At 44.6% G+C, this 27,479-nt stretch overlaps 2 protein-coding genes across 4 annotated transcripts in view; one reads left to right on the top strand and one right to left on the bottom strand.

Moving 5' to 3' along the window:
* Nucleotides 1-27,479, bottom strand: part of CCR3 (C-C motif chemokine receptor 3) — a 179,526-nt gene that overhangs the window by 35,386 nt on the left and 116,661 nt on the right. The gene's annotated exons all lie outside the window — the stretch shown is intronic.
* LOC126064140 (C-C chemokine receptor type 1-like) lies at nt 19,528-25,292 on the top strand. 2 transcript variants are annotated; one of them, XM_049862829.1, is made up of 2 exons: nt 19,528-19,827; nt 22,879-25,292. In XM_049862829.1, exon 2 carries the CDS (start codon nt 22,890-22,892, stop codon nt 23,955-23,957), a length of 1,068 nt encoding a protein of 355 aa, XP_049718786.1. In that variant the 5' UTR covers nt 19,528-19,827; nt 22,879-22,889; the 3' UTR covers nt 23,958-25,292. The 2 variants fall into 2 exon arrangements, with proteins under 2 accessions (XP_049718786.1, XP_049718787.1); XM_049862830.1 differs by lacking the exon at nt 19,528-19,827 and adding an exon at nt 19,838-19,988.

Here is a 27,479-nt window from a genome sequence, read left to right as displayed (position 1 = left end):
AAAAAATTTTAACTGTCACTAGGTCCACAAACAAATAGCGACAAATTTTTAAAAAATTAAAATCATACAAGGTATGTTCTCTGACCAAAATGGAATCAACTAGAGATCAATAACAAAGATAACATGAAAATCTCTAAATGAGAATTAAATTACACCCTTCTAAATAATCCATGGAAACCCTGGTGGTGTAGTTGTTAAGTGCTACAGCTGCTAACCAAGAGACTGGCAGTTTGAATCCACCAGGCGCTCCTTGGAAACTCTATGGGGCAGTTCTACTCTGTCCTATAGGGTTGCTATGAGTCAGAATTGACTCGACGGCAGTGGGTATAGTGGGTAAATAACCCATGGGTCAAAAAGGAAGTCTCAAAGGAAATTTTTGAAACTACATAGAGCTAAGTAAAAATAAAAATACATCAAGATATATGGAATGCAACCAAAAAGCAGTGCTAAGAGGAAATTTTACAGCATTAGACGGTTGCATTAGGAAAGAGGGAAGGTCTCTAATCAACAATTAAAATTCCTTCCTCAATAAACTAGAAAAAGAAGAGCAAAATAAACGCAAAGCAAGCAGGACGAAGGAAAAAAACAAAGATAAGAGCAAAAATCAATAAAATCGAAAAAACAAAAAGAGTAGAGAAAAGCAATGAAAACAAAAAGCCCATTCTTAAAGAAAAAATCCATAAAATTGATAAACCTCTAGCAATAATGACGAAGATAGAAGATATGAACTGGCAATATCAGGAATAAAGCAGGGAAGATTACTACAGATTCTGTAGCCACAAAAAGATAGTAAGAGAATACTATGAACAACACTCCTAAATTCAACAATTTAGAAGAAATGGTCCAATTCATTGAATATGGAAGTAAAGAAAATATTTCACAAATCTTTCACACATTCATGAGAAAATCTCTTAGCAAACTAGGAGTAGATGGGTACTTCCTCAGCTTGATAAAGAGCATCTACAAAGAACCTAGAGATAGCATCGTACTTAATCCCTAAGACTGGGAAAAAGATAAGGATACCCGCTCTCATCACTCCTATTCAACTGGAAATTTTTGCAGTGTAATGAGGCAAGAAAACAAAATAGATTGGAAAAGAAGAAATAAAACTGTCTCTATCTGAAAACCGTTTGTTTACATAGAAAATCCTAGGAATCTACCAAAAAAAAAAAAAAAACTCTTGGAATTAATAAGTGAACAAGATCAACAAAACAAATCGATTGTAATTTTACATGCTAACAAACATGTGAAAACTAAAATTAAAAACACAGTGTCATTTACAATTGCTCTAAATTAAATTAAATACTTAGGTATAATTTTAACAAAACATGCACAGAACTTGTATGCTGAAAAATACAAAATGCTGATGAAATAAAACAAAGAAGCCCTGAATAAAAGTTGACAGGTATACCAAGTTCATGAAATGGAAGAATCAACAAAGTAAAGGTGTTGATTTTCCTCAAATTTCACCTGTAGATTTAAGGCAATTTACATCAAAGTCACATAGACAATCCTGATAGTCTTAAATTTATATTGAAAGGCACAGAACTAAAATAGTTTAAAAATTTTTGAAAAAGAAAAATACAGCAGAAAGAATCTCTCTGGTCAATTTCTTTTAATATAGGTACGATAGCCAAAGCAGTGTAGTATTGGTGAAGGTATAAACATGTAGAACAATGGAACAGAATAGAGCGGGTCCCAGAAATAGATCCACATAAATATGGCCAACTGACCAACTGATTTTTGACGAAGGTGAAAAGCCATTCAACAGAAGAAAGATAGGCTTTTCAACAAATGGTGTTAGAGCAATTGGACATTCTTAGGCAGAAAAAAAATGATCCTCAACCTAAACCTCACACCCTATACAAACATCAACTCAAAATTTATCAGAAAGTTAAATGTAAAACTAAAAATCTTTCAAGAAATAACATAGGAGAAAATCTTCAGGATATAGGATTAGATGAAGAGTTCTTAGACCTTGACACCAATAGCATCTTCCGTAAAAGGAAAAGTTGATCAATGGGACTTAATCAAAATTAAAAACTTTTCTCTGTGAAAGATGCTGTTAAGAGGATAAAAAGACAAGCTGCAGACTTGAGAAACTGTTTTCTAAGCAACATATTTGAAAACGCACTTGCATCTAGAGTACATGAAGCACTCTCAAAACTCAAAAAGCCAAGAGCAAGTAGTCTAATTAGAAAATGGGCAAAAGACACAAACAGAAATTTCAGTGAAGAGGGTATAGGGATGGCAACTAAGCACATGAAAATATATTCAACATATTAGCCATTGTGGAAATGCAAATTAAAATCACACTGAGATATCACTACACACCTATCAGAATGGCTGAATTTAAAAAAAAAAAAGTGACAAAACCAAATGCTGATAAGGATGTGGAGAAACGAGATCACTCATGCATTGTTGTTGGGAATGTAAAATAATGCACCCACTCTGGAAAAGAGTATGGCAGTTTCTTACAGAAGTAAACATGCACCTACCGTACAACCCAGGAACTACGCCCATGGGAAATTTATCTTGAAATAAAATGTTTTTAAAGATTTTGAATTTGAGATGTAGTACTAGTTTTACCAGTTGCCACCGAATGGATTCTGACTCATGATGACCCCATGAGTGTCAGAGTAGAACTGTGCTCCATTGGGTTTTCATGGCTGTGACCATTTGGAAGCAGATAGCCAGGCCTTTTTTCCAAGGTGCATCTGGATGGTTTTGAACCACCAATCTTTCAGTTAGTAGTCAAGTGCTTAACTGTTTGCACCACCCAGGGACTCGTAGATGTGGTACACATATGGTAAAACGCATAATGTGCACTAACTTAAAATTTTTGCATATGTATACACCCACGTAACCACCACTCAGGACGTTGCCAGAACCCCAGAATCTTCCCTAATACTTCTGCTCAGTCAGTACCCACTTCCACAAAGGTGATTACTATTTTCTTTCTATCACTATAGTTTCGTTTTCTTTTATATTGCTGTACAGTGTTCGTTATATGAATATCCACAATTTATCCATTTTACTGTTGATAGGAATCTGAGATTTCCAGTCCGGATTATTATGAATAAAGTTACTAGAAACATTCTTGTACCGCTCTTCTGGGTTCATATGCACTTGCTTCTCTTGGGTGCATACCTAGAAGTAGAATTGCTGGGTCATAAGATGTGTGTTTAGCTTTACATACTACACAACAGTTTTCCAAGTGATTGTACCAATTTATACTCCACCACAATGTTTGAGAGTTCCAGTTGCTCAATATTCTCCCCAAAAGTGGGCATTGTCAAGATTTTGTTTTTTGTTTGTTTGGTTGCTTGTTTTTTGTTTGTTTTTTCTCTTTAGCTCCTCTGGTGGGCGTATTGCGGTTGCTCATAGTGGTTTTAATTTGCCTTTCTCAAATAATTAATGGTACTGAACACCTTTTCATATAGGTGTTGGTCATTCAGATATCCTCTTCCATGAAGCACTTGATCAAGTCCTTTGTCTATTTGCCAAAAAAATTAGGCTCTTTGTCTTTTTTTTATTGCCTTGTAGGAGCGTTTTGGTGGTGGTGGTGTTTCGGTTTCATCTCTTCTGTATATGAGTCCTTTATCCAAGAAAGGCATCTCTCACCTGTTTCTGGCTATTAGCACTCCTGCTTTATTTTTACCCAGCTCCTGGTATCGCCCTGATGATACCTGACGGTGATCCCATTTGTTAACACCTCTGGGCTTAGGTTTCTGAACCCTGCTAGTGTCACCAACCATTGTTCGATACTTCCACCAGTGTGTCAGACTCACTAGCACACTGCCCCTGGCCAAATCCTGGACCAGCCATAGGATAAAAAATGCCTCTCTCATTTATCCTTTTTCCCCTCACTTCATTCTCAGGAGCAGAAAGACTTCTTGCTTCCTGAGACTGACTGAAAAGGGGAAACAAATTCATTCAGCAGATACATGATAGTGTTACTCTGAACAAAAGGATGTCCAGCTATATTTCATCTATGGTCACACAATAAAAAACGTCAACCTTAATCAGCAAGTGTTTCTGTCATCCACTTCTTATGGATTCAGCTCACTGCTGAGCAGCGTGGAAAACACACACAAAAAAAACTGGACATGGGTTCACAAGTCAAGAAGCTTACAATCTCATTGGAAAGAAAAGATGCAATACAGGTGACATGAGATGATAAAAGACTGCATATTAGATAACTGCATTAGTAAGTTCAGGATTGAAGAGTTTTGATGCTGGGCATACAAAACTTGAAATGCTAACTTGAGGGCTGGACCTGGAGGGGAAGTTTATAGAGCACTTCCTTGAGATACTCTCTTCTTCCCTTTTCAGAACGGGGGTTTCTTGGACTGCTTCCTTGCACAAAGGAGACACTGAATACATATTTACCAGTTTGATGGTGGTTAGGAGTGAAGAGATAGATAACTACATAGCCACATAGCTCCCATTAGCTGAGCATCTACCAAGTGCTAGACACACATGAAATCACATTTAATTCTTGCAACAATCCTGAAAAGGATATATTATGATCTCTGTTTTACAGATAGGAAAACCAAGGCTCAGATCTTGGTCATGAAAATTGCCCAAGGTCACGTGGCTGGCCATGATGGAACCATGATTCAAACCCAGGCTGTGAGACACCACCTTTGCCTCTTGCTTAGCCAAAGTGAGGAGCACAGCATCCCTGGCCACTCATGATGTCAGAAGTCAGAGCCTAAGCCCTGGGGCACCAGAGCTCTGGGACAGGAGAAGAGGGGGCGCTGGCAACTTTTCTCCTGAGCTGTCTGCCAGCCTGGTGGTGCCCTTCAAGGGGAAACCTAAGGCTGCCTGATTGGTGGCTTCAGAAGGCAGAGCAGAGGCAAGAGGGAGGAAAATTAAATGAGAGGCAGTAATGTGGCCAGGTCCTGTGCCAGCACCTCTCCCTGTAACTTCCTAAAATTGTAATGTTGTGTGCCTCCGGTGCCCAGCTTGGCTGGAAGTTCATCTGTCCCTGTATAATCTCATTCTCCCACCTCCACCTTGTCCATGTAAGAATGCCACAGTTCCGGCCATAAGGGGTGGAGATGTGGATTCATGGCCCTGTTTTCTCTTGTCTCACTGTTCGGAAACGGGAATTCACACGTGGGCTGTTTGAGTTGGAGAATGGGACAGCCTGGGAGATCCTGCCTATGTGACCTTTGAGGCTACTGGCCAACCCCAGGGGGAATCCTCATTGTCCAATTCCATGGAGTGAGCCGGGGTCAAGGCTGCCTTCAAGGAGACTAGATCGTGCAGATGCTGGTGGGCATGGCCTTTCAAATCCAGAGCCATAGCTCTGTCTTCTGTACCCACAACACTGAGAAAGGCAGCCCACGGATCTGACTCCTTCCCCCTCGTAGCAGTTGTTTTTAGTGGCCAGAGCCCTGATGGGTCATCCTGACAGACCTCCTTCTTGAGTCCCAGGAAGAAGGAATGGTGCTTTCTCAGTGTTCTGCTTACCAAGGTCACTGAAAACTAAAGGCCCAGGGCAAGAAGTTCCCACTGGCCTCAAATTTATCAAAAGTAGGAAGGTTCCCCAAAGCCCATGTTCAGTAGAGACCTAGAAGCGTCCAGAGTCTTTGATAAGTTGTTGCCTCACTGGGTCGCTTTACAGAGACAACATGAAACAGGCATGGCTAGAAGCAGCAGAAGAGGAAAGGACGCACAAAATGGGAATTAAAGATGAGAAAGGAGCACTGTCTGGGCAGCAAGAGAGAGGGCTGGAGGAGGGACTGGGGCATGCTGAGATGGAGCAAAAGGGGCTGGAGAGGGAGTGGGGCATGCTGGGAGAGAGGGGGCTGGAGGGGGAGTGGGGCATACTAGGAGAGAGGGGCTGGAGGGGAAGTGAGGTTGGAGGCGGGGATGGGCCTCAGGGGAGGAGGAAAGGCAAGCAGAGCCCAGCACAGGCAGGTTAGGGACCCAGGAAGATGCATCTTTTCATGGATCTTTGTTTTCAGTGGCCTTGGGTAGACCTGATTTAAGTAAAAGAGCACAGGATTATCTAAAGGAAGGTTAGAACATACATTTCAATGACAGAAAACTTCCGGGGGGCTAGGAAAGAAGTGGACATCAAAGATGAAGGCTAGAAAACACAGTAAAACATCCATTCTTACCCTCTTCAAAAAAAAAAAAAAACACAGCGCAGAGGGAAAACAAAGATAGTAATAAGACTAGAAAGTCCAGAAAAGGGAAGTACAAATCGGGTGCAAGACGCCACAACCAAAGACACAAACATGTGGTTTAAACTTCTGTTTGTATGTCCGGATCCAGGGGCCACACAAGATGAGCAAGGCCGTGTATCTCTGGCCATAGTGACAGGGTTGTGAGCAGTACACCTCCTGTGTAAGGGAGTGTCCCCTCCAGTTAAGGAATGGGGTTCCAGCTAGTTGTGGGGAGGACAGGCATTCAAGTAAAATTTTCTGCCAAAGCCAAAGATTTGTGCAAACCCAGATGCAAAATGTGTTATTGTTATCAACGCCGTCTTCTCTCATGGGTTTAGGATTAAAAAGATACAGACACCTGTCGTATATATTTATGGCCCATAGGCGCTTCCTAGAAATGGAATTGCTGGAACAAAGGATACACATACTTTAAATTCAGGGGTGTGCTGCTAAGTGTTTAACAACAGGTTTTCTGGGAGAGAAAGAAAAAAAAAAAAAAGCCCTTTTATGTAGCATTTGCAGATTTCCAAGTCCCGTGATGGAAACACTCTCTGAAGTCCCTGGGAGGTACAAGCTGTTAAGGTGCTTGAGTGCTAGCCGGAAGACTGGCAGTTCAGGTCCACCCAAGGGGGCCTCAGAAGACAGGCCCGTGATCTACCTCCGAAAAGTCAGCCACTGAGAACGCTATGGAGCCCAGTTCTGCTCTGACACACAAGGGCTCACCGTGAGTGGGGACTGACTCCATGGCAACTAGTTTTTTAAAATGCTGTCTGCACAGCAGGGTTCAAACTGTGGGCTTTCGATAGCCATAACAACAGTTCACACTCTGTGCTAAATGTTTTATGTGCGTGATATTATTCATACTTATAAAAACCAAACCCAGCGCCGTCAAGTCAATTCCGACTCATAGTGACCCTATAGCACAGAGTAGAACTGCCCCATAGAGTTTCCAAGGAGAGCCTGGCAGATTCGAACTGCCAACCCTTTGGTTAGCAGCCATAGCACTTAACCACTAGGCCACCATGGTTTGGAAAATGAGGCTCAGAAAGAGTTAATTTGCCCTAGGTCATTAGCTAGTAACTGGTGGAACCAACAGTCTAAAATAACTGTCTTGGTCTGCTCTAGATCAGTGGTTTTCAAGCTTTTCAGTCTCAGGAACTTTTTACCTTCTTCCGTATAATCTGGAGTCCCTTAGCGTACAAAAAGTTAACGTGCTTGCTGCTAACCAAAGGTTGGAGGTTTGAGTCCACTGCCTTGGAAGAAAGGCCTGGTGTTCTACTTCTGAAAAGTCCGCCATTGGAAACCCTGTAGAGCGCAGTTCTGCTCTGACATACATGGGGTTGACATGGGTCAGAGCTGACCCAACAGCAATTGTTGCTTTATTTTATTTTTTTAGGTTAAGTATAAATGAGGACATGAAAGAACTTTTGTTTATATAGATTATTAATAGTTAATATATTTGAAATTAAAACTGAGAACTTAAAAACTGTTAACGCACTTGAAGAGAACAACAAAACTCTTACGTGTGAACATCAATAACTTTTTTTTTGGTGAAAAAATGAAAACATTTTAGTAAGAAGAGTTGCATTCTGCTACATTTTTGCAAATCTTTTGAATGCCGGGCTTGATAGAAGTCCGCTGCATTCTAATAGCCGCGCTACATCTGGTCTGATGTGACATGTTGCAGTGGTGAAAGTATACGAAAGAAAACCAGCTTCACACAGGTATGTGGTTGGATAAGGGAGGGCCTTTGTTGTTGTGAGGTGCTGTTGAGTCGGTTTGGGCTCAGCGACCCCATGTACAACAGAAGAAAGGGAGGACCTTGGGGGCCCCTAAATGGGTTTTGGCAACCCACAGGGGTCCTTGGACCACATTTTGAGGACTGTTCCTCTAGATAATCGTAGATGTTGTTGCTGGTTGCTGTCATTGTACCAGGTACCAATTTTAAATACTAAAAAATAACATACAATGAAAATTAAGTCTTCGTTTCTCCCTTCCTCAGCCACCCGGTTCCCTCACTGGAGACCACAGTTGTTATCAGCTTCTGGTGCCTCCTCCCGAGACCCGGGTGACTTCACAACATGCATATCCACAGTTCACCCCCATGTGGCATCGTGCATGTAGTATGCCTCCCTTTGTGCGTTACCTTAGCACTCCAGCCTGGTGGTGCTTTGTATCACCACATAAAGGTGCACAGTGTTCCACTGGGGGACTTAACTAGTTCCCCACAGGGGACTTAACTAGTTCCCCACAGGGGACTTAACTAGTCCCCCACACCTCAGTGGACATCCTTGTAACCTGTACCTTCTTCCGCATGTGCAAATAGTCGTAAGATAAATTCCTAGACGTGGAATTGCTGGGACAAAGGATACATACACTTTAAATTCAGGTAAATATTGCCAAACAATCCTCCATGGAGGGTGCTCCAATTTCTTCTGCCACTAGCAAGGCATAGGCATTACTTTTTCTCCACACCCTCACCAACTTGGCCATGGAACCAGACCTGAAGTCATGTGCACTGACCCCAGGACCCGGAACGTCCCCACTGAGCATCGGGTTGGGTCTCAGAAGTACCCATCTACCTGGGCAGTACTGTAAGTCGGCTCCCTCCATTCAGCAACAAATCAACAAATGTTTGATGGACATCTATGTATTGAAAGACCCTGGGCTCTGCTGGGGTATTTGTTCTGCAGCATCGTTCACCCATTTCCTCCTCCCTTGGCCCTCTGGCAGACTCCAACTCATCTCTCCAGTGCCTGATTAAAGTAAACGTCTCTGGGAAGCATTTTGATCCCCCTCTCCCACTTTCTGTTCATCCGTTGAACCCCATGTAGACTTCCGTCCCCCTAGACCAGACTTTCTAGACTAGGGCACATCACTACAAAATGCAAACAAATCCCCTGGGGATTTTGCTGAACTTGCAGATTCTGACTCGAAAGGCCTCTTTGATGGAGCCCGAAAGTCTGCATTTCTGATAAGCTTCCAGGTCCTGCTGGTATACCTATCACACTTAGACCGGCTAGGTTCTGGCAATGGTTCTCAAATTTTAGCATAAGTAAGGGTCACCTGGAGGGCTTGTTAAAACACTGATTCCTTTTGATCAAAGAGTCTACAGATGAACCCTGATCAGAAGAGGGAAAGAGCAGAAGAGAATGTCTAATCCTCATGCAATTCAGACTTTCTGGAGCCGTGGAAGCTGGCTGAATCCCTGAAACTACTGCCCTGGGGTAATCTTTAACCCTTACAACTTAAACCAAAAATATCCCCTGAAACCTTCTTAAAACCAAACCATAGTTTAGCTTAACTAGGAAAGAATGCCTGCCTTGAGCATAATTCTCTTTTAAGATCCATCTATGTGGAATCAGATTGACAGCAGCAACTGGAAACATTAGATAGAAACCCTGGGGGTCCGTGAATTTATATTAATGGAGGAGGAACAACTCCGAGAAGGAGGGTGCGGACAAATGGCTGCAGGACCTGAAGAACGTAATCAACGTCACCGAACGTACAGGTAGAAACTGTTGAATCGGTGTCTGTTTTGCTGTGTATGACAAAAACCAAACCTTGCTGTATACATTCTCAACAAAAACCACCGGTTCCTGAGTCCAACCTTTGAGCACCCCCCCCCATTCTGATTCAGCTGGTCTGGGGGTGAGGCCTGAGAATCTTTATTTCCAACAAGCTCCTAGGTGATGCTGATGCTGCCTGTTCACAGACCTCACTTGAGTAGCATTAATACCAGGCCATGCCTCATTCATTGTGGAGACTCCTGAACAGTACAGTGCTTGCCAGAGCTCCTAATAGGTGTGTGATGAATGAGGTAAAAACCAAAACACCATTTTCTATCAAGCTGATCCGACTCACGGTAATCTCACGTGTGTCAGAGTTGAACCGAGCTCCAAGGGTTTTCAATGGCTGATGTTTTAGGAGTGGATCAATCACCAGGCTTTTTTGCGAGGTGCCTCTCGATGGACTGAAACCTCCAATCTTTTGCTTAGCCAAGTGCATTAGCCTTTTGCCCTGTACCAGGGTGACCCAACCATGCAAGTCAGAGCTTCCAGACTAGATAGAACGGGAGATCTGTACATCCACATAACTGTCTGCAGCCCGGGTTTAGGGTACAAAGGATCATCATCAACCTCTTCGTTCTTCCACCAGGCTCAAACCACAATGAGCACTACAGCTCTCTTGGCTGCTTTGCTCACAGACCCACCAGGATCTGGCTAGCCGCCCTTGGCACCACCTCTTGCTGCTAAGTGGCTGCACTGAGGCTCTGCCAACAGGAAGCAGCAGGGAGAGGATGTGCACAGGAGGGAGGGAGTGGGGCGCCTGGGAGTGGACAATGCGCTCTGTGTTCTTAGGCTTTCAAATTCTGCCCCCCAGTGTCCACTTCCAGCTGAGCACCGCCCTGTGGCAGAAGAACTGCAAGAAAGTGCTTTTCCGGTTTCACCCAGACTCTGCCCTGCCATGTCCATTGTCCTCTGCTTGCTAGAGAGGCAAGAGGAGGGGCTGCCTCGTGGTCTCACTGCAAAGAAGCCATCTCTTAAGTGACTGTTTTCTCACAGAAAGGCAACGTCCAAGGCTGCCCCATGTTTAGAGCAGGCACCCTCATCCCACTTTTCATGTGTTGCTGCTACAGATCTGACCCCTGGCTGTGCCCATTCTTGTCCTCGGTGCCACCAGGTGCCTGCCAGCTGGTGCACACTGTGGGCTGTAGGTGCCTTTCCTGCCAGAGTTTGGCTGAGACTGAAACTATCTCTGGCCACCAGTATCTCCATGGGACTTCTCTTTCTTCCATACCTCGTAACTTTTCTGTCTTTTACAACCCCAAAAGTAAGCTTTCTGTAATTCATACTCTGGAGAATATCTCAAAGGCTACAACAGAGAGGGGGGCAGGTTGGGGGCAAAGAGAAGGGCCTGAATGAGAAAGGGTCCCCCCTCTCACCTTAGCTGGAACAGCTCCACTTTTATCGGTTTTACACACTGTGTTTTTATGAAGGATGATTTCAACAGGTAGTAAATCAGTTGCCCTTAAGTCAATTCTGACTCATGTTGACCTCATTTCATCTTAAGTGGCTTGGGCCAAAGTTGGGGCAGTGGACATAGTGAGAAAGGGGTGGATTCTTCATACATTTTGAAGAGAGATCCAATAGACTTTGCAGATGGATTCCATGTGGGGTTTGAAAGAGTCGAACCAAGTATCACCACAAGGTTTTGGTAGGAGCAGCGAAAAGGATTTGCTGTTGTTGTTGTTAGGTGCCGTCGAGTCGGTTCCGACTCATAGCGACCCTATGCACAACAGAACGAAACACTGCCCGGTCCTGCGCCATCTTTACAATCGTTGTTATGCTTGAGCTCATTGTTGCAGCCACTGTGTCAATCCACCTCGTTGAGGGTCTTCCTCTTTTCTGCTGACCGCTGACTCTGCCAAGCATGATGTCCTTCTCCAGGGACTGATCCCTCCTGACAACATATCCAAAGTAGTAAGACGCAGCCTCACCATCCTTGCTTCTAAGTAGCATCCTGGTTGTACTTCTTCTAAGACAGATTTGTTTGTTCTTTTGGCAGTCCATGGTATATTCAATATTCTTCGCCAGCACCACAATTCAAAGGCATCAATTATTCTTCTGTCTTCCTTATTCATTGTCCAGCTTTCACATGCAAGTGAAAAGGATAGAGTTGCCATTTACCTCTAGGTGAGAATGATGAGGACAAGAAAAGTTTGGGGGAAAGATCAGGAGTATGAGTTGAGTTGCTTTTTAGAAACCCAAGTGAAGACATTGAGCAGACTATTGTGTGTGAGTCTGGAGTTTAGGGAGGAGAATAGGGCTAGAGATGTGTATTTGGGCATCTTCAGCACGAATATGAAAATTGGAGCCATGGGAGTAAATGATGCCACCAAAAGAGTAAGTATAGATAGGAAAGAGAAGAAGTTCAGGGACCGAGCCTTAGAGAATGCAAAGAGGTTGAGGCATTGAGCTGGAACCAGGAATGAAAACTGAGAAGGAGAAATAAGAGAAAAACCAGGAGTGGGTGTGGTGTTCTACACATGTGAAGAGAACATGTCAAGGAAGAAGGAATGATAATGGTGTCAAATGTGCTGAGTTGTCAAGTTTAATGAGGCCTGTGAATTGATCATTGGATTTAACCACATGGAGGTCACTGGTGACCTTGGCAAGAGCAATTTCAGTGGAGTGGGCCCAGGAAAGAATGAGAGAAGTGGAGATGGAGACAGTTTTATTGTAAAGAGGAGTGGAAAAATGGAGCAGTGACTGGAGATGGGCGTGAAATCAAGGAAGAATTGATTGTTTAAGATGGGAGAAGTCATGGCATGAGTGTATGTTGATGGGAATAATCCAGTAGAGCAGGAAAAACTGATGATACCAAAAAAAAAAAAAAATTTGCTTGAATAATGTCCTTGAGTGGGTGAGAATGGCTGGGAGTCTGTGCCAAGTGGAAGGGTTAGATTTAGACAGGAGTGTGGAGAGTCCATCCATGTAACAGAAGGGAACAGAGTAGAGGGCCCAGAAAAGGATAGGTGGCTAGAGGTAGAGGTGGGAGCTTGTACAAAGTCTTCTGACAGCTTCTATTTTCTTGGTGAAATAGGGAACAAGGTCATCAACAAGGTCAAGAATGAGGGTGAGAGAGGTGGTGTTAGAAGTTTACGGAAAAAGCAATCAAAACCAAAAAAAAGAATAACAGTTGCCATCAAGTCACTTCCGACTCATATTGCCCTATAGGACAGAATAACCCATAGGGTTTCCAAGGCTTTCATTTTTATGGAAGCAGATAGCCACATCTTTCTCTTTCGGAGTGACTGGTAAGTTCAAACCACCAACATTTTGGTTAGCAGCCAAGTCTTTGACCACTAAGCCGCCAGGACATTTTAAGGAAAAAGCAGAAGATGTGAAATAATATCTAATAGAGGCAAATGCGGTTGATGGCTGGGCATGAAGGAATTTTTGAATATGGCTATCGTTAATTTAAAGAGCCCTGGTAGTGCAGTGGTTAAGCACTGGGCTGCTAACCGAAAGGTCAGTGGTTCAAACTCACCAGCTGCTCTGTAGGAGAAAGATGTGGCAGTCTGCTTCTATAAAGATTCACAGCGCTGGAAATCCTATGGGGCAGTTCTACTGTGTCCTATAGGGTCGCTATGAGTCAGAATCGACTTGATGGTTTTGTTTTTGGTTTGTCATTAATTTAAAATGGTCCTAGTCGGCATGGTTTTTCTCCAGCCGTATTCAGCTGCACTAGTATAAGCACCAAGTAGGTGGGGAGTAAGATCTAACCAGGATTGGGATCTTGCCAAGTGGACTCAACAAGATCAGAAAAGAACAAAGGAGTTGAGGGTGTATGCAAGGAAAGGACTGTAATGATGGACCATAGACTTTAAGGTGGCGGAAACTCAGGACACGAAGGGGCTGAGTGTCGGTAAAAATTGAAATATCGACAGACTGTAGGTCCCACTGGGGTCAAAGAACTGCTGGAGCTGAGGTGTTACAGGATGTGAGCAGTAAAGGTAGTAGATGTGGTCAGAGGCTGGATGTCTGGAACTGAGGTTGTGAAAGGCTACAGATATTGATGAGGGTACAATCCAGGAGTTAGGATCATAGGACTGAGTGGCTGAGGTATGAGGAAGACAAGACCACTCGGGGAGAGGAATTCAAGGAATTCGTTGGCTAGGGTGCTGGAGGGATCTTGTTCATTGGGATAGAGGGTAAAATATGACCTCGAATCCCTCCCAGCCTGGTATGCACAGCCCTTTGCCATGTGACTTGATAGCTCCTCCTGAAAGGGTAGGTTCCTCTATTTCCCAACTTCTTGAATCTAGCCTAGCCTGGTGACTGGCTTTGACCAACAGAATGCAGCTGAAGTGACACTATGTGACTTCTGAGGCTATGCCTCAAGACGCTGTACAGCTTCCACTTTTGTAATGCTGGCCTGAGACTGCTATGCAAGGAAGCCAGGCTAGCCCACTGGAGAACAAGAGGCCATAGGGAAGAGAAGTGAGGCCCCCCACCCACAGCCAGCACCACTGCCAGGCCTAGGAATGAGACCATCTTGGACTGCCCTGCCAGCCCGCAGAGCCATGAGAAATAGCCTTTGTGGTTTCGAGCCCCTAAGTTTTGGGGTTGTTTGTTTTACCACAACGACTAATAAAAACATATGTGGATAGTGAAATCATCATGATATATTACAGGACAATGTTAGAGAGAGTGATAACAACCGAAAGTTAATATCTAGATTTGTGAGAAAGTAATGGTTTCTTATTTTTTGAACTATTTTTGAGTTAGTTGCCTTGTTATATTTTGTCAAAGTGTCCAACCCTAAACAAAGAGATTTTCCCTCAACCTTCCACCTCAAAAAAAAAAAAAAGCCTTAAAACCCTCGGTGCTACATCATCTGCCTCTCCTTGATGACTTCCTGTGGCAAAGGATCGGGAAGGCTTCTTGAGGGAGGAGGTCTCTTAGATAAGCCTTGCAGGGTGAGAGGGATCTGACATGATTTGCCCAATATCCTCTTTCATTTCGGGATGTATCCCACCACAATGGTGCTTCCGCCTTGTTTTGTCAAGTTGGGGTTTATAGAATGCTGGAGGGCAAGAGAGAGCCTGGGAAAGGCCAGGGGACCAGCAGGCACAAAGAGAGAGAGGGCTAAGCAGAGGTGGGGAAGAGAGATGCCAAGCCACATGAAGATCACCCAGGAGCAGAAGCTTAAAGAGACAAGGACATTCCCCCAGATCTGACAAAGACAGAAAGCCTTCCCCTAGAGCTGGCACCCTGAATTCAGACTTCTAGCCTCCGAAACTGTGAGAAAATACATTTCTGTTTATTAAAGCCAAAAAAAAAAAAAAAAAGAGGGAGGGCTTAGGGAGGAAAGATGAGCACCTGGATAGAAGAAATATGGAGCAAGGGAGTGTATAGAGTAGAAAGAGAGGCTGTGGAAGAAAATTAGATAAGGTGGGAGGAATTGTGTAGGCAGGTTGTTGTTATTGTTTTTAGCTGCCATCAAGTTCCACCTCAACTCATGGCGACCTCATGTACAACAGGATCAGACAATTGTGATTCATACGTTTTTCATTGGCTGACTTTTTGGGAAGTAGATCTCCAGGCCTTTCTTCCTAATCTGCCTTAGTCTGGAAGTTCTGCTGAAACCTGTTCAGCATCATAGCAACACAGAAGCGTTCACTGAGAGACTCGTGGTGCCTTGGTACACATGAGGTGCGTCGGTCGGGAATCCAGCCCAGGTCTCCCACATGGAAAGCGAGAATTCTACCACTAAACAAGGGTAGGAGGGTAAGGTGGGGTAGAATGAGGGTGGCATGGAGTGAGGTAGTGTTGACTGGGGCTACTGTCTCAGAGCCTCTGTGTTTCCCACAACCCTTCTTGTCCATCTGTGGGATGCTTGAATACCTCACCAATCTGGCTTCTGTGTCCCGAAAATGGCCTGGGCTCAGAAGCAGCCTCTTTTGCCATATTGCTAGATATTGTGTCCCAGGATTCGGCCACAGAGAGGTCTCCAAGGTCATGAGATCATCCCCACTCTTGGGAATTTACCTGCTCAGGTAGCAGTTGAACCTGAAAGGTTTGCCTCTGTGACAACCAGGCTCCAAGCAGCCACCTTACCTGGCCCCTGACCGTCTAAGCTAAATCAGGACATAAGGGATGTTGAGACTGAATCAGGAAAGAGGAAGCAGAAACAGGGCAAGGTCAAGATAGGATGCCAAGATAGGATACTAAGAGAAGTGTGGGAGGTAGAAGAAGAAGGGCCAGCAGGCCAGGGGTTGACACAGTAAAAAATAGGGGATAAAAAATTAAGGAATCAGAGTCTTAGACTCAAGGTTAGAATCTTTGGGTTTACACCTTACAAATACTTCTATCTGCTCCCACCACAGTGGGAGATGGGGGACACTGCCCAATGCCCATTCCAGTGGGCTGATAGAGAACAATCTCCCTGTAAGCTCTTCAGTGGCAAACCAAAAGCCGAAAACCAAACCCACTGCTGTCGAGTCGATTCCGACTCATAGGCAAAGCAAGATGTAAAACATTGTGTAGCGTATACACCCATCTGTGTAAAAAAAGGAACATGTGTGTACACGCACATGTGTTTGTGTGAGATTGTGTATACAAGAGTGTATATGTATATGTGTGTGTGCATATAAAGTGACACAAGATACCAGTGCCTGTTGCTCCTTCTGGGAAGAGGAACAGGTGAAATAGAGGTCAGGAATATGAAGACTTACTTCTCACTTTGTATTTTTTTGTACTTAAAAAAGAAAACATTATATCTGAGGGAATTCTTCCAGAGCAGTGGCTCTTAAAACTTATTAAAAAAAGGAATGCAAATTCTCAATCCCCCTTCCCAAATCTACTAAATTAAGGGAAGTGAGGCCCTGCAGTCTCTGTTTTAACAAGCCCTCCAGTAAGGGCGGGGTCCCTGGTTGGCCCAGGTAACCCTTTCAACACCCAGTTGTTTTCTGCTTTGATTTTTTTTTTTTTTTTTTGATACCATGTGTTTTTTAATTAATGGAAGCATGCTGAGTCATGGAGAATGTTTAAATTTTTAGTTGGTAACATGGATTTTGACAAATATTGTCTGGTACTACATGGTTACCACAGGTTCTCAAAACCTGTTTTCACCTATACCTTTGGCCCTTGGTTGTTGATGTATTTCATGGTGCCTTCCATTAGGTTACATGGGAAATCTCTGGTTTCCCAAATAGGACACAAAAAAACCCAAAACCAAACCCACTAGGCCTCTCTACCACATACCAATTGTACCAGTTGTCATTGTGTCGATTCCAACACATAGTGACCCAAAAGGGCAGAGTAGAACTGCCCTACAGGGTTTCCAAGGAGTGGCTGGTGGATTTGAACCACTGACCTTTCAGTTAGCAGCCGAGCTCTTAACCACTGTACCACCAGGGCTCCAAAATATGTTTACAAGGCATATTCAGGGGTACAAAAGCCAAAAGAGACAAAATTTTTACCCAATCACACTGCCTGGTTGTACCACCTTGCTTGCAAGCCTCATACCCCAGCTATTTTGCTTCAACTAACGTTTCTTTCACTTTTCACTGTTATGCAAGTCCCCACTGGAGGACAGCAAATACTTGGCAGTGGTAAAAGTATACTACCAAAGAACCCGACGGCCAGAAAAAGCGGGCGGTACACTATATATCCCAAGGGTCATGAAAGTTAAGCCTTGGGCTACTAACTGTAAAGGTTGGCAGTTCAAACTCACTCAGAGGCAAGGCCTGGTAATCTACTTACAGAAAGTTACAGCCACAAAAACCCTATGGAGCACAGTTCCCTCTACAGCATATGGGGTTGCTATGAATTGCAATTGGCTCGGTTTTCTGGTGGGGGAGATTTTGATGCATGTTAAAGTTTAAGAACTACTGCCTAGGCCAGTGGTTCCAGTTTCTCAAAATTTGGGGCATATTAGAATTCCGAGGCCCGGGCTGCACCACAGGCTGAGTAAATCAGATTGTCTGGGGTCGGGCAGTGGTATTTTTTTAAAGCTTCCCAGGTGATTCTATGTGCAGCCAAATTGAAGAAGCACTATTTTAGGCCTTATCTCCTCCCACCCCTGGGAACCACCTCTTCTCAGCCTTAAATTGTAATCATCTAGGCCTAGAACCTTGTAGGCCTATCACCCTTGTAGATGTGATAACCTGGTGATTGTTTCCCTGGACTGTTTTCCCAAAGGCCCCTGAATCCACAGTCCCCCACTCCACTGATTTGGGGAGAGTACATGGCAGGAAGTTAGGCCCAGCAATTGTGTATGAGGTGGATCCAAAGGAAAACCCAGCCAAGGGGCTCTCTGGTGTTCCAGGTGCAGCCATCTGAGCCCACCTCTGGCAGGAGACCTGACATCTCTTTCCCTGCCTTGGCCAGGGCTGGGTGAAAGGCTATCCTGGGGCAGGTGCAGCCCTGTTTTGAGCTTCCATTCCAGCCTCTCTGGCGTGATCACACCTTCCCACCCCTACCCCTTCACCCTAAGGAAGAGGCACACTGGGTCAAAGACAAACGGCAGACTTAAGTGCACACTGGAGGCTTTTAGTGAAATGAGTCCAGGACCCCAGAGAGAAATGGACGGGGGCCAGGTCATCCTTCTTTCCTGGTTTCCTTCTTGTCTTTCTCCACTCTCCTCCATTTTATATATATGCTGCAGTAGGATAGTGTGTGTTTGTGTATGTGTGTGCGCACCAAGGAAGTTGCCTCCCACCCTTGAAAGGCCATGGGGGAACTGAGTGTGGGATTACAGCCAAGAAAACCCTACGAGGCAGTTCTGCTCTGTCACATGGGGTGCCTATGAGTTGATGAGTTGGAACTGACTCTACAGGACTGGTCTTAGTTACCTAGTGCTGCTATAACAGAAAGACCACAAGTGGTGGCTTTAACATACAGAAATTTAATTTCACAGTTTAGAAGGATAAAAGTCGGAATTTAGCATGCTGGCTCTAGGGGAAGGCTTTTTATCTCTGTCGGATCTGGAAGAATGTCGTTGTCTCTTTGGACTTCTACACCTGGGCAATCTTCACGTGGCTTGGCATCTCTCTTCCCCTGTCTCTGCTTCCCTAATCTGCTCCTTTTAAGTTTTGTAAGAGATTGACTCAAGACACACCTTACACTAATCCTGCCTCAGTAACATAACAGAGAACTCATTTTCAAATGGGATTATAACCACAGGCATAGAGGTTAGGATTTATACCACATATTTTGGGGGACACGATTTAATTCACAATAGAACCCAAAAAGAGCATGTAATTTTCTTGTGTCGGGTACCCTGCAATGTTTTTCATGCACAGGTTGGCGTCACACATCCTCCCACAAGCATAAGTATTCAGGATTCTCAATTTGACAGGAGAACCAAGCCTTAGATAGGTGAGCTCATGTCATAACTGAGAAGCCTAAGTGTAATCATTGTATAATGTGGAGAGGAGACAGAAAAGGAAGACCTAAACCCAACCAACGGCTAAAGGTTCCTTGAGGTGACACCACTGTGTGGTTTTGGGGGTGGAGGTCCTGGAGAACAGAGAGGCAGGGACAATGGGCAGTCAGAGGTGGAGGTGTAGGGGGCACCAAAGAGAAGTGCCACTTTTCTCTGTCCTCACATCAGCTGGACCTATTTTGAGGAACAGGACTCAGGGTTCCTGTTTAAATCCTTCCATTTGCAAAAAAAAAAAAAGGCTGCCAGCTGACCACAAGAACTCTATGCCCCGCCCTTCACATCCCCAGCCTTGGATTGCTCCACATCTTCTGGGAACAGCTCATCTCACCCACCTTACCCCACCCAACTCCACCCAACCCCACCCTATCGAATTCCCTTAAGGCAGAGCTACCAGGGAGAGGGCTGGCAGTGCAGTGGAGCAAGCAAGGAAAATTATTGTAGCAAACTTGGCCTCCAGGAACTGACCACTGGTGGGTATTGTGGCAGTTCATGGGCACCCAACCATACAAAAAGAAGAACTTCACTTTATTCTTATCATTTTGAAAGCCGTGAAACCCGGAGTCCAATCTCTATCGTCACACAGGAAGCCAAGTATTTCCTACTCGGTCAGGGTCTTGAACTTCAAATTCTTAAACTCTTTTAAGCCTTAGAAACAAAAACTTCGTGGACAAAATCCCTTGAAACCAGAGTAAGTGGTACTTATCTATTTTCTGTCTTGTCAGTTATTGTTTAGTGCAATCTCCTTTAAAGACGTGCATGCAGCTGGCGGGACTGCAGTCCTCTCACTTTGTAGGATATTATTTGTTTACCTGTCTATCTCCCTGAAGGTGGTGAATTCTTCGAGAGCAGGTAAGTGACTAAGTAACTCATTGATGCATCTTTAAGGGAATCATTTCTGTACAACAATACCAAGAGTGGGTAGAGACTGAGCGTTCAGATATGTGAAGTGGTTTTTTGCTAAACAGTAAGCCTTCTTAGATGTTTGGTTCTTGGTGACTGATTAAGGACAGTCAGCCCAGTATTAGTGGATAAGAGATATTTTCCGTGGAAAGCAATTCAAGAGGAAATTGCTTGCCAAATTTCCCTATGGAAAAGAAAATCGAACATTGTATAAGAAGAATTTGTAACAAGAAGGAAGTATTAATTAGGAAGAAATTTCCAGATGCAAGAATGATTTGATACTGAATTCTTAAAAAAGTAGAACCAAGGATTTTCAAAACTAAGAGTGCTAAATGTCTTTGGAGGAGGTAGGATTTTATTCATCCAAAGGCGGGGAGCTGGCCAGATGGCTTCTTGGGACACATTCATTCTATTCTAGTAACAAAGAGGCAAGTCAGAATTTAGTTCTGAATTCAGTCACCAGGAATTGTGTCAAGTAGGGAGAAACTCATGACAGATACAGGGACATGGAGGCCACTTGGAGGTGCCTACTTCAACTATGCCTCCATAGAGGGCTTTGGAGAGTCCATAGAAGAATTGGAAGCTCCCAGAAGTTTGCATAACCTACCACCAGGCTGTATGCCACCCCCGATCTCTTCAGTTCCCACCCCGAGTAGCAGGATCGCTCTGAGCTATTCAGACTGTGAGGCGTGGGCAGTAATGTGCTGGTAAATGTTTAAGACCTGGCTCTCCTGAAAATAACGGACCTTATTTGTAGCACTTGCCGATTACCATGGTGTAAATACTCCCATCATAGTTGATTCCAAGCTACCAACATACTGAATGTGGAGTTGGAAAGAGATGCACACAATCGGCTCTCATGAACCAGCTCCAGCACGTCACTGGGCCTGGATCCTTTTACAATCACCCACCACCCTTTCTCTGCTCAAAAACTTCACCAATGATCAGGATGGCAGATGCCGGCACTGGAAGTTTTCAGGCTCCGGGACTACAGTTAACTATTGCACAAGGACCTTGGGGTCAGACTTTTGCAGCAGACTATCACAGGACTGGCAGATTGGGTGGCAACATGGTCCTTTGTTTTCTACTCCATCTCACTTTAGGATCAGAGTACCCTGAGAAGTTGAGGAAACAGCCAATGGGGTTGAGGTTTGAAGGTGAGGAGGCGACTCAAAATGGAACCTGAGGATGCTGGCTTGACGTGCCTTTGCCTTAATGAAAATTTCCTAGAAACTGGGCTCATAGGGTCAGCCTTGCACCAGTTGCTCTCTGTGCTTCCCAAGCTGGTTGCTGCTTCCACTGTAAACCTGCCAGTCCCCCAAACATGCTGACTGCGGAACCAAGCTGCCTGCCTTTAGCACTGGCACTGGCAGCAGAAATTGGAAACTGCCAACACAGCTTTGTTAGTGACTACCAGCCCGGAAGGAGTGAACCATAGAAATGGATTTGAGGGGAAGTGAAAATCCCTTACTCCCCACCCTAATACGACCCTCCTTCCAGCTGCCAGTGTGCCCTACACACCGCCCCTCCCACCCCTCCACCCCGTGTGCTTTAATTTCCAATGGCCACTGCAGAAACGTGAATTTTGTGATCAGGAAACTCATTTAGCAGTGTAGAAGGAAGAGCACTGGGGACCCAGGCTCAAGATGGCCATTATGATGCAGTGTCACTTACTCTATCTGGCTGATATTTGGCTCAAATCCATTCAGGTTGCTGGCAGCATACTGAAAATTTCAAAGTGAAGTTCACGTTGAAGAGACTGTCATTGTCCCTCATTGTCAAGCAAAATTCACTTTCTAGATTAGCTACTTAGAAGAGAGGCCTGGCAGGTACAGTCTAGGGTATGGGGGATACTGGCCAGATTAGGACTGGAGCCTGGGACATCCTGGTGGTGACAGACCTAGAAAAGGGCCACTGCAGGGAAAGAAGTGTTCTGATATTACTGAGAATCTGCTAAGCGCCAGGGGGTGTGTTTCGCATACCTTACATCACAGTAGCCCTACAAGATAAGCATCACTTCCCCACAATACAGATGAGGCTCAGAAAGGTTGAGAAAATTGTCCAAGGTCACACAGTTGCTAAGTTACATCAAAGTCCATTTTCTCTTTGGGAAGAGGTCTTTAGTAGGTGGATTGGAAAGGATTGAAACAGTGTGCTAAAAAGCAGAGAAAGAAAAAAAAAAGGGAAAATCCTATAAAGGCAAGCTATCCAGTGGTTTTTGACTCTCAGCCAAAACCATTTACTTCTGAACATCCTTTTGTGGACTCACGGTGCAAAGTCATCACTCCATGATCAGAGGCAGGAAAGCTCAGTGGTTTCAGGAATGGGCTTGAGAGTAATACATGCCTGGGTTTGAGCTATAGCTCTTAGTCTCATGAGCTGTGTGTCCTTGGGCAAGTCTTATAACTACTCTGAAGCTTTGTGTCATCACCTCTACAGTGAGGAACAATAATGGCACCTCCTCACAGGTCTTTAATGCTAAGTTCAATGCCTAGCCCACGGGAAGTGCTTAGGAAGCATTAGCGTGAATAGCATGGTAAGATCTCCACACACTGAACTTGTTCTTCACCACACTCATTGCCAAAGTCATTAAATTAATGATTTGTGCACTCACTTGGTTATAACCAGCACCTCTTATGTGACTATAGATTACACAAAGCAGAGAGGACCTAAATCTCCCTTGCTCCCCATCGTGTCCCCAGGGCATGGTACACCAGAAGTGTCGATAAGCATTTGTCAAGTGGTTGAAGAAATGTAACCACTGCCTTGTCTTTGTTGTCCAGACCTCACTGCCTTTAACAGTCAAATAAACCCAGAAACAATTTTCCTTGACCCATAGGAGAGGCCAAGATGGAAATAACAACCACCCCAGAGGCCTATGACATGACCACAGAATACGACTATGGAGGTTCAACCCCGTGTCAGAAAAGGGAGGTGAGGGCCTTTGGGGCCCAACTGCTTCCCCCTTTGTACTCCTTGGTGTTTGTCATTGGCCTGGTCGGCAACATCCTGGTGGTCTTGGTCCTCATGCAATACAAGAGGCTCAGAAGCATGACCAGCATCTACCTCCTCAACCTGGCCATTTCTGATCTGCTCTTCCTTTTCACGCTGCCCTTCTGGATTGACTATAAACTGAAGGATAACTGGGTTTTTGGTGATGTCATGTGCAAATTCCTCTCAGGGTTTTATTACACAGGCTTGTACAGCGAGATCTTTTTCATCATCCTGCTGACATTCGACAGGTACCTGGCCATCGTCCACGCTGTGTTTGCCCTGCGGGCCCGGACCATCACCTTTGGTATCATAAGCAGCATTGTCTCCTGGGCCCTGGCCATCTTGGCATCCATCCCAGGCTGGCAATTTTCCAAGACCCAATGGGAGGTCAGTCATTACACCTGTAGCCTTTTCTTCCCTTATGAAAGCCTAAAAAGGTGGAAACAGTTCCAGGCTCTGAAACTGAACATCTTGGGGCTGGTCTTGCCTCTGTTGGTCATGATTGTCTGCTACACAGGGATTATAAAGATTCTGCTCAGACGACCAAACGAGAAGAAGGCCAAAGCTGTCCGTCTGATTTTTGTCATCATGATCATCTTCTTTCTCTTCTGGACCCCCTACAATCTGGCTGTGTTAGTCTCTGCTTTCCAGGACTCTCTTTTCTCCAATGAGTGTGAACAGAGCAAACAGCTGGACCTGGCCATACAAGTGACAGAGGTGATTGCCTTCACGCACTGCTGCCTCAATCCCATCATCTACGTCTTCATTGGGGAGAGGTTCCGGAAGTACCTCCGCCAGTTGTTCCGCAGGCTCATTGAGGTGCATCTGGCTAAATGGCTTCCCTTCCTTGCCACGGAGAGATTGGAGAGGGCCAGCTCTCTGTCTCCCTCCACAGGGGAGCATGAGCTTTCTATGGGGTTCTGACTCAGCCCCCTGGAGGTGACCCAGCAAGAGTGGTCTGCAGCCATGCCAGCTGGGAAAGGAGGCAACATTGCTCTCGCAGCCAAGTATCTGACCCCTGATACCAGCATGGATTTGCAGCCTCTTGGGATTGAGAGGGAGCTTCAATGTTGTCTAGACTAAATCACCTCTGGGGCTTGGTTGGGTCTTTTCCATGAACTTTTCCCAAGTAGAAGGGAGATGAATAAGCAAGATGAGACATGCCAGAAGACTAGGACAAAGAGTGTGAGCCAAGGGCTAGGGACCAAATAAGATTTCAGATCTGTACACACTAACATTTCTCAACAAAGCCTATGCAACACTCCCTCAGCCCCACCCCAGTGAACTTGAAAACAGTGACTTCCACTGTTGACTCCACTCTGAGTCCCAGAGCCAATCTGTAGCCAGCAGTAGCCCCTTACCCATCCACCCAAACCCCCCAACCTCTGCCCCCACTGCAGGGTTTAGGCTCTTGGAAACTCTGGGGAATATAGAAGTCATGACAGAAGAACTTGGAACCTAATGGAAAATAAGACTGGAGAACTCTTGTTGGAAGTGGAACTAAGATTAAAGCACTTAGAATTTTTATAGTCGCTACAACCAAACAATTCATGCAGTGGGCTAAACACGAACCACAAACATATAACATGTTGTGCTTCTCGAAATAACCATAGAGGGGAGGGACTCATCATTTCCAATTACCATTTTTTCTTTCTGAATATTCTTCCAGAATCTCCCTTCCTTGTAAGATGGATGATGGCATTAGGGTAGAATTTAGTAACAGGCAAATAGAGGCACGGTTGCTGTTCTTCTGGTTTCAGGGATCAGAGTTTGGCTTCCACACTGGAGCCACCAGCAGGTCAACAGCCTGTGGTGTAACCTGAAAGGGGCTGGGAAGAAGGAACATGTCTAGAAGGAAGATAACTACCCTTGCAGGCAGGTGGAGTGGAGGCTCTCTGTCTTGATGTAAGAAGCTGAGATGGTCTTTAATTCAAACTAGCTTGAAGAACTAAAAACCCATTGCCATCTAGTCAGTTCTGGAATGTCCTCAACGCTTCATCTCTCACAAAGGATCTCCTATTTATCGTGTCTTCATTTCCTTTTCCCTCAGATATATACTTCTTTAAAAATCTTTTTCCTAATAGCAAAAATTGTTTCTAAAAAAGCTTGAAAACACAAAAGGAAACAAACAAACAGCAAAATCACCCAGAATTCTGCTAGCCAAAGACAACCACTACACACTTTGGGATGTGTTTTCTTCTCGTTTATATTTTTCTCCATGAATATTTATGATTATAATAAAGATGGACTCCAACTGTACTCACTGTTCTGGTGTTGTTTTTAATTAGAATGTTAATATTTCAGTGCTCTTCCTTCCAGGATTGTTTTCCAAATGCACACACGTATATAATCACTCCTAAAGTCTGACGCATAGTAAGCACCTGGTAAATGCCGGTTGAATGAATAACATCCTGAGGCTCTGATTTTGTTATCTATAAAATGAGGAATAGACCAGTACCTGCCTCATGGGGCTGTCCTGAGGATTAAATGAAATTAAGCAAGGAAAGGGAGCATCATGGATTGAATTATGTCCCCCCAGAAACGTGTGTATTAACTTGGTTAGGCCATGACTCCCAGCAGGCTGTGGTTGTCCTCCATTTTGTGATTGTAATTTTATGTTAGAGAGGATTAGGGTGGGATTGCAACACCCTTACCAGGTCACATTCCTGATCCAATGTAAAGGGAGTTTCCCTGGGGTGTGGCGTGCACCACCTCTTATCCCTCAAGAGATAAAAGGAAAGGGAAGCTAGCAGAGAGTTGGGGACCTCATACCACCAAGAAAACAGTGCCAGGAGAGAGCGAGTCCTTTGGACCTGAAGTTCCTGCGCTGAGATGCTTCCAGACCAAAGGAAGACTGATGCACCCAGAGCCAACAGAGAGAGAAAGCCATTGCCTGGAGTTCACGCCCTGAAATTGGACTTCTAGCCTGCTGGACTGTAAGAAAATAAACTTCTCTTTGTAAAAGCTATCCACGTCTGGTATTTCTGTTATAGTAGCACTAGACGACTAAGACAGGGGGCCATCTGTCTTAGTTATCTAGTGCTGCTGAAACAGAAATACCACAGGTGGATGGTTTTAACAGACAGAAGTTTATTCTCTCACAGCCTAGTGGGCCAGAAGTCCAAATTCAGGGCATCACCTCCAGGAGAAGGCTTTCTCTGTTGGCCCTGAGATGGGCAGACGAAATAGGTAGCTGGTAGATAGTAGCTGGGTAGGGCTAAGCTACACATTCTGACTTCCTCATTCTAGTTCTAGGAGAAATCACAAGAGCGAAAAATAAGGGGCTGGGGCAAATACCGGACAAAAACAATCTGAGGTACCTGTACAGGTGCAGAACAATGGCGCATGTGCAGAAAGCCTCAACTTGTCCTCCCAGGGACATGTTGCTGTTGTTGTTAGGTGCTGTCCAGTTGGTTCTGACTCATAGTGACCCTATGCACAACAGAACAAAACACTGTCCGGTCCTGTGCCATCCTTACAATCATTGTTATGCTTGAGCTCATTGTTGCAGCCACTGTGTCAACCCACCTTGTTGAGGGTCTTCCTCTTTTCCACTGACCCTATACTCTGCCAAGCACGATGTCCTTCTCTAGGGACTGATCCCTCCTGACAACATGTCCAAAGTATGTAAGATGCAGTCTCACCATCCTTGCCTCTAAGGGGCATGCTGGCCACACTTCGTCCAAGGCAGATTTGTTCATTCTTTTGGCAGTCCATGGTATATTCAATATTCTTCGCCAACACCACTTGAGGTGTCAACTCTTCTTCAATCTTCCTTATTCATTGTCCAGCTTTCACATGCATATGATGAGATTGAAAATATCATGGCTTGGGTCAGGCACACCTTAGTCCTCAGGGTGACATCTTTGCTCTTCAACAATTTGAAGAGGTCCTTTGCAGCAGATTTGCCCAACGCAATGTGTCTTTTGATTTCTTGACTGCTGCTTCCATGGCCGTTGATTGTGGATCCAAGTAAAATGAAATCCTTGACAACTTCAATCTTTTCTCCGTTTATCACGATGTTGCTTATCGGTCCAGTTGTGAGGATTTTTATTTTCTTTATGTTGAGGTGTAATCCATACTGAAGGCTGTGGTCTTTGATCTTCATCAATAAGTGCTTCAAATCCTCTTCACTTTCAGCAAGCAAGGTTGTGTCATCTGCATAATGCAGGTTGTTAATGAGTCTTCCTCCAATGCTGATGCCCCGTTCTTCTTCATATAGTCCAGCTTCTTGGATTATTTGTTCAGCGTACAAATTAAATAGGTATGGTGAAAGAATACAACCCTGAGGCACACCTTTCCTGACTTTAAACCAATCAGTATCCCCTTGTTCTGTCCAAACAACTGCCTCTTGATCTATGTACAGGTTCCTCATGAGCACAATTAAGTGTTCTGGAATTCCCATTCTTCCCAGTGTTATCCATAGTTTGTTATGATCCACACAGT

The sequence above is a fragment of the Elephas maximus genome, chromosome 20 (genome assembly GCF_024166365.1).
Source record: "Elephas maximus indicus isolate mEleMax1 chromosome 20, mEleMax1 primary haplotype, whole genome shotgun sequence".
Classification (NCBI taxonomy): domain Eukaryota; kingdom Metazoa; phylum Chordata; class Mammalia; order Proboscidea; family Elephantidae; genus Elephas; species Elephas maximus.
This window is presented reverse-complemented; position numbering and strand designations above follow the sequence as displayed.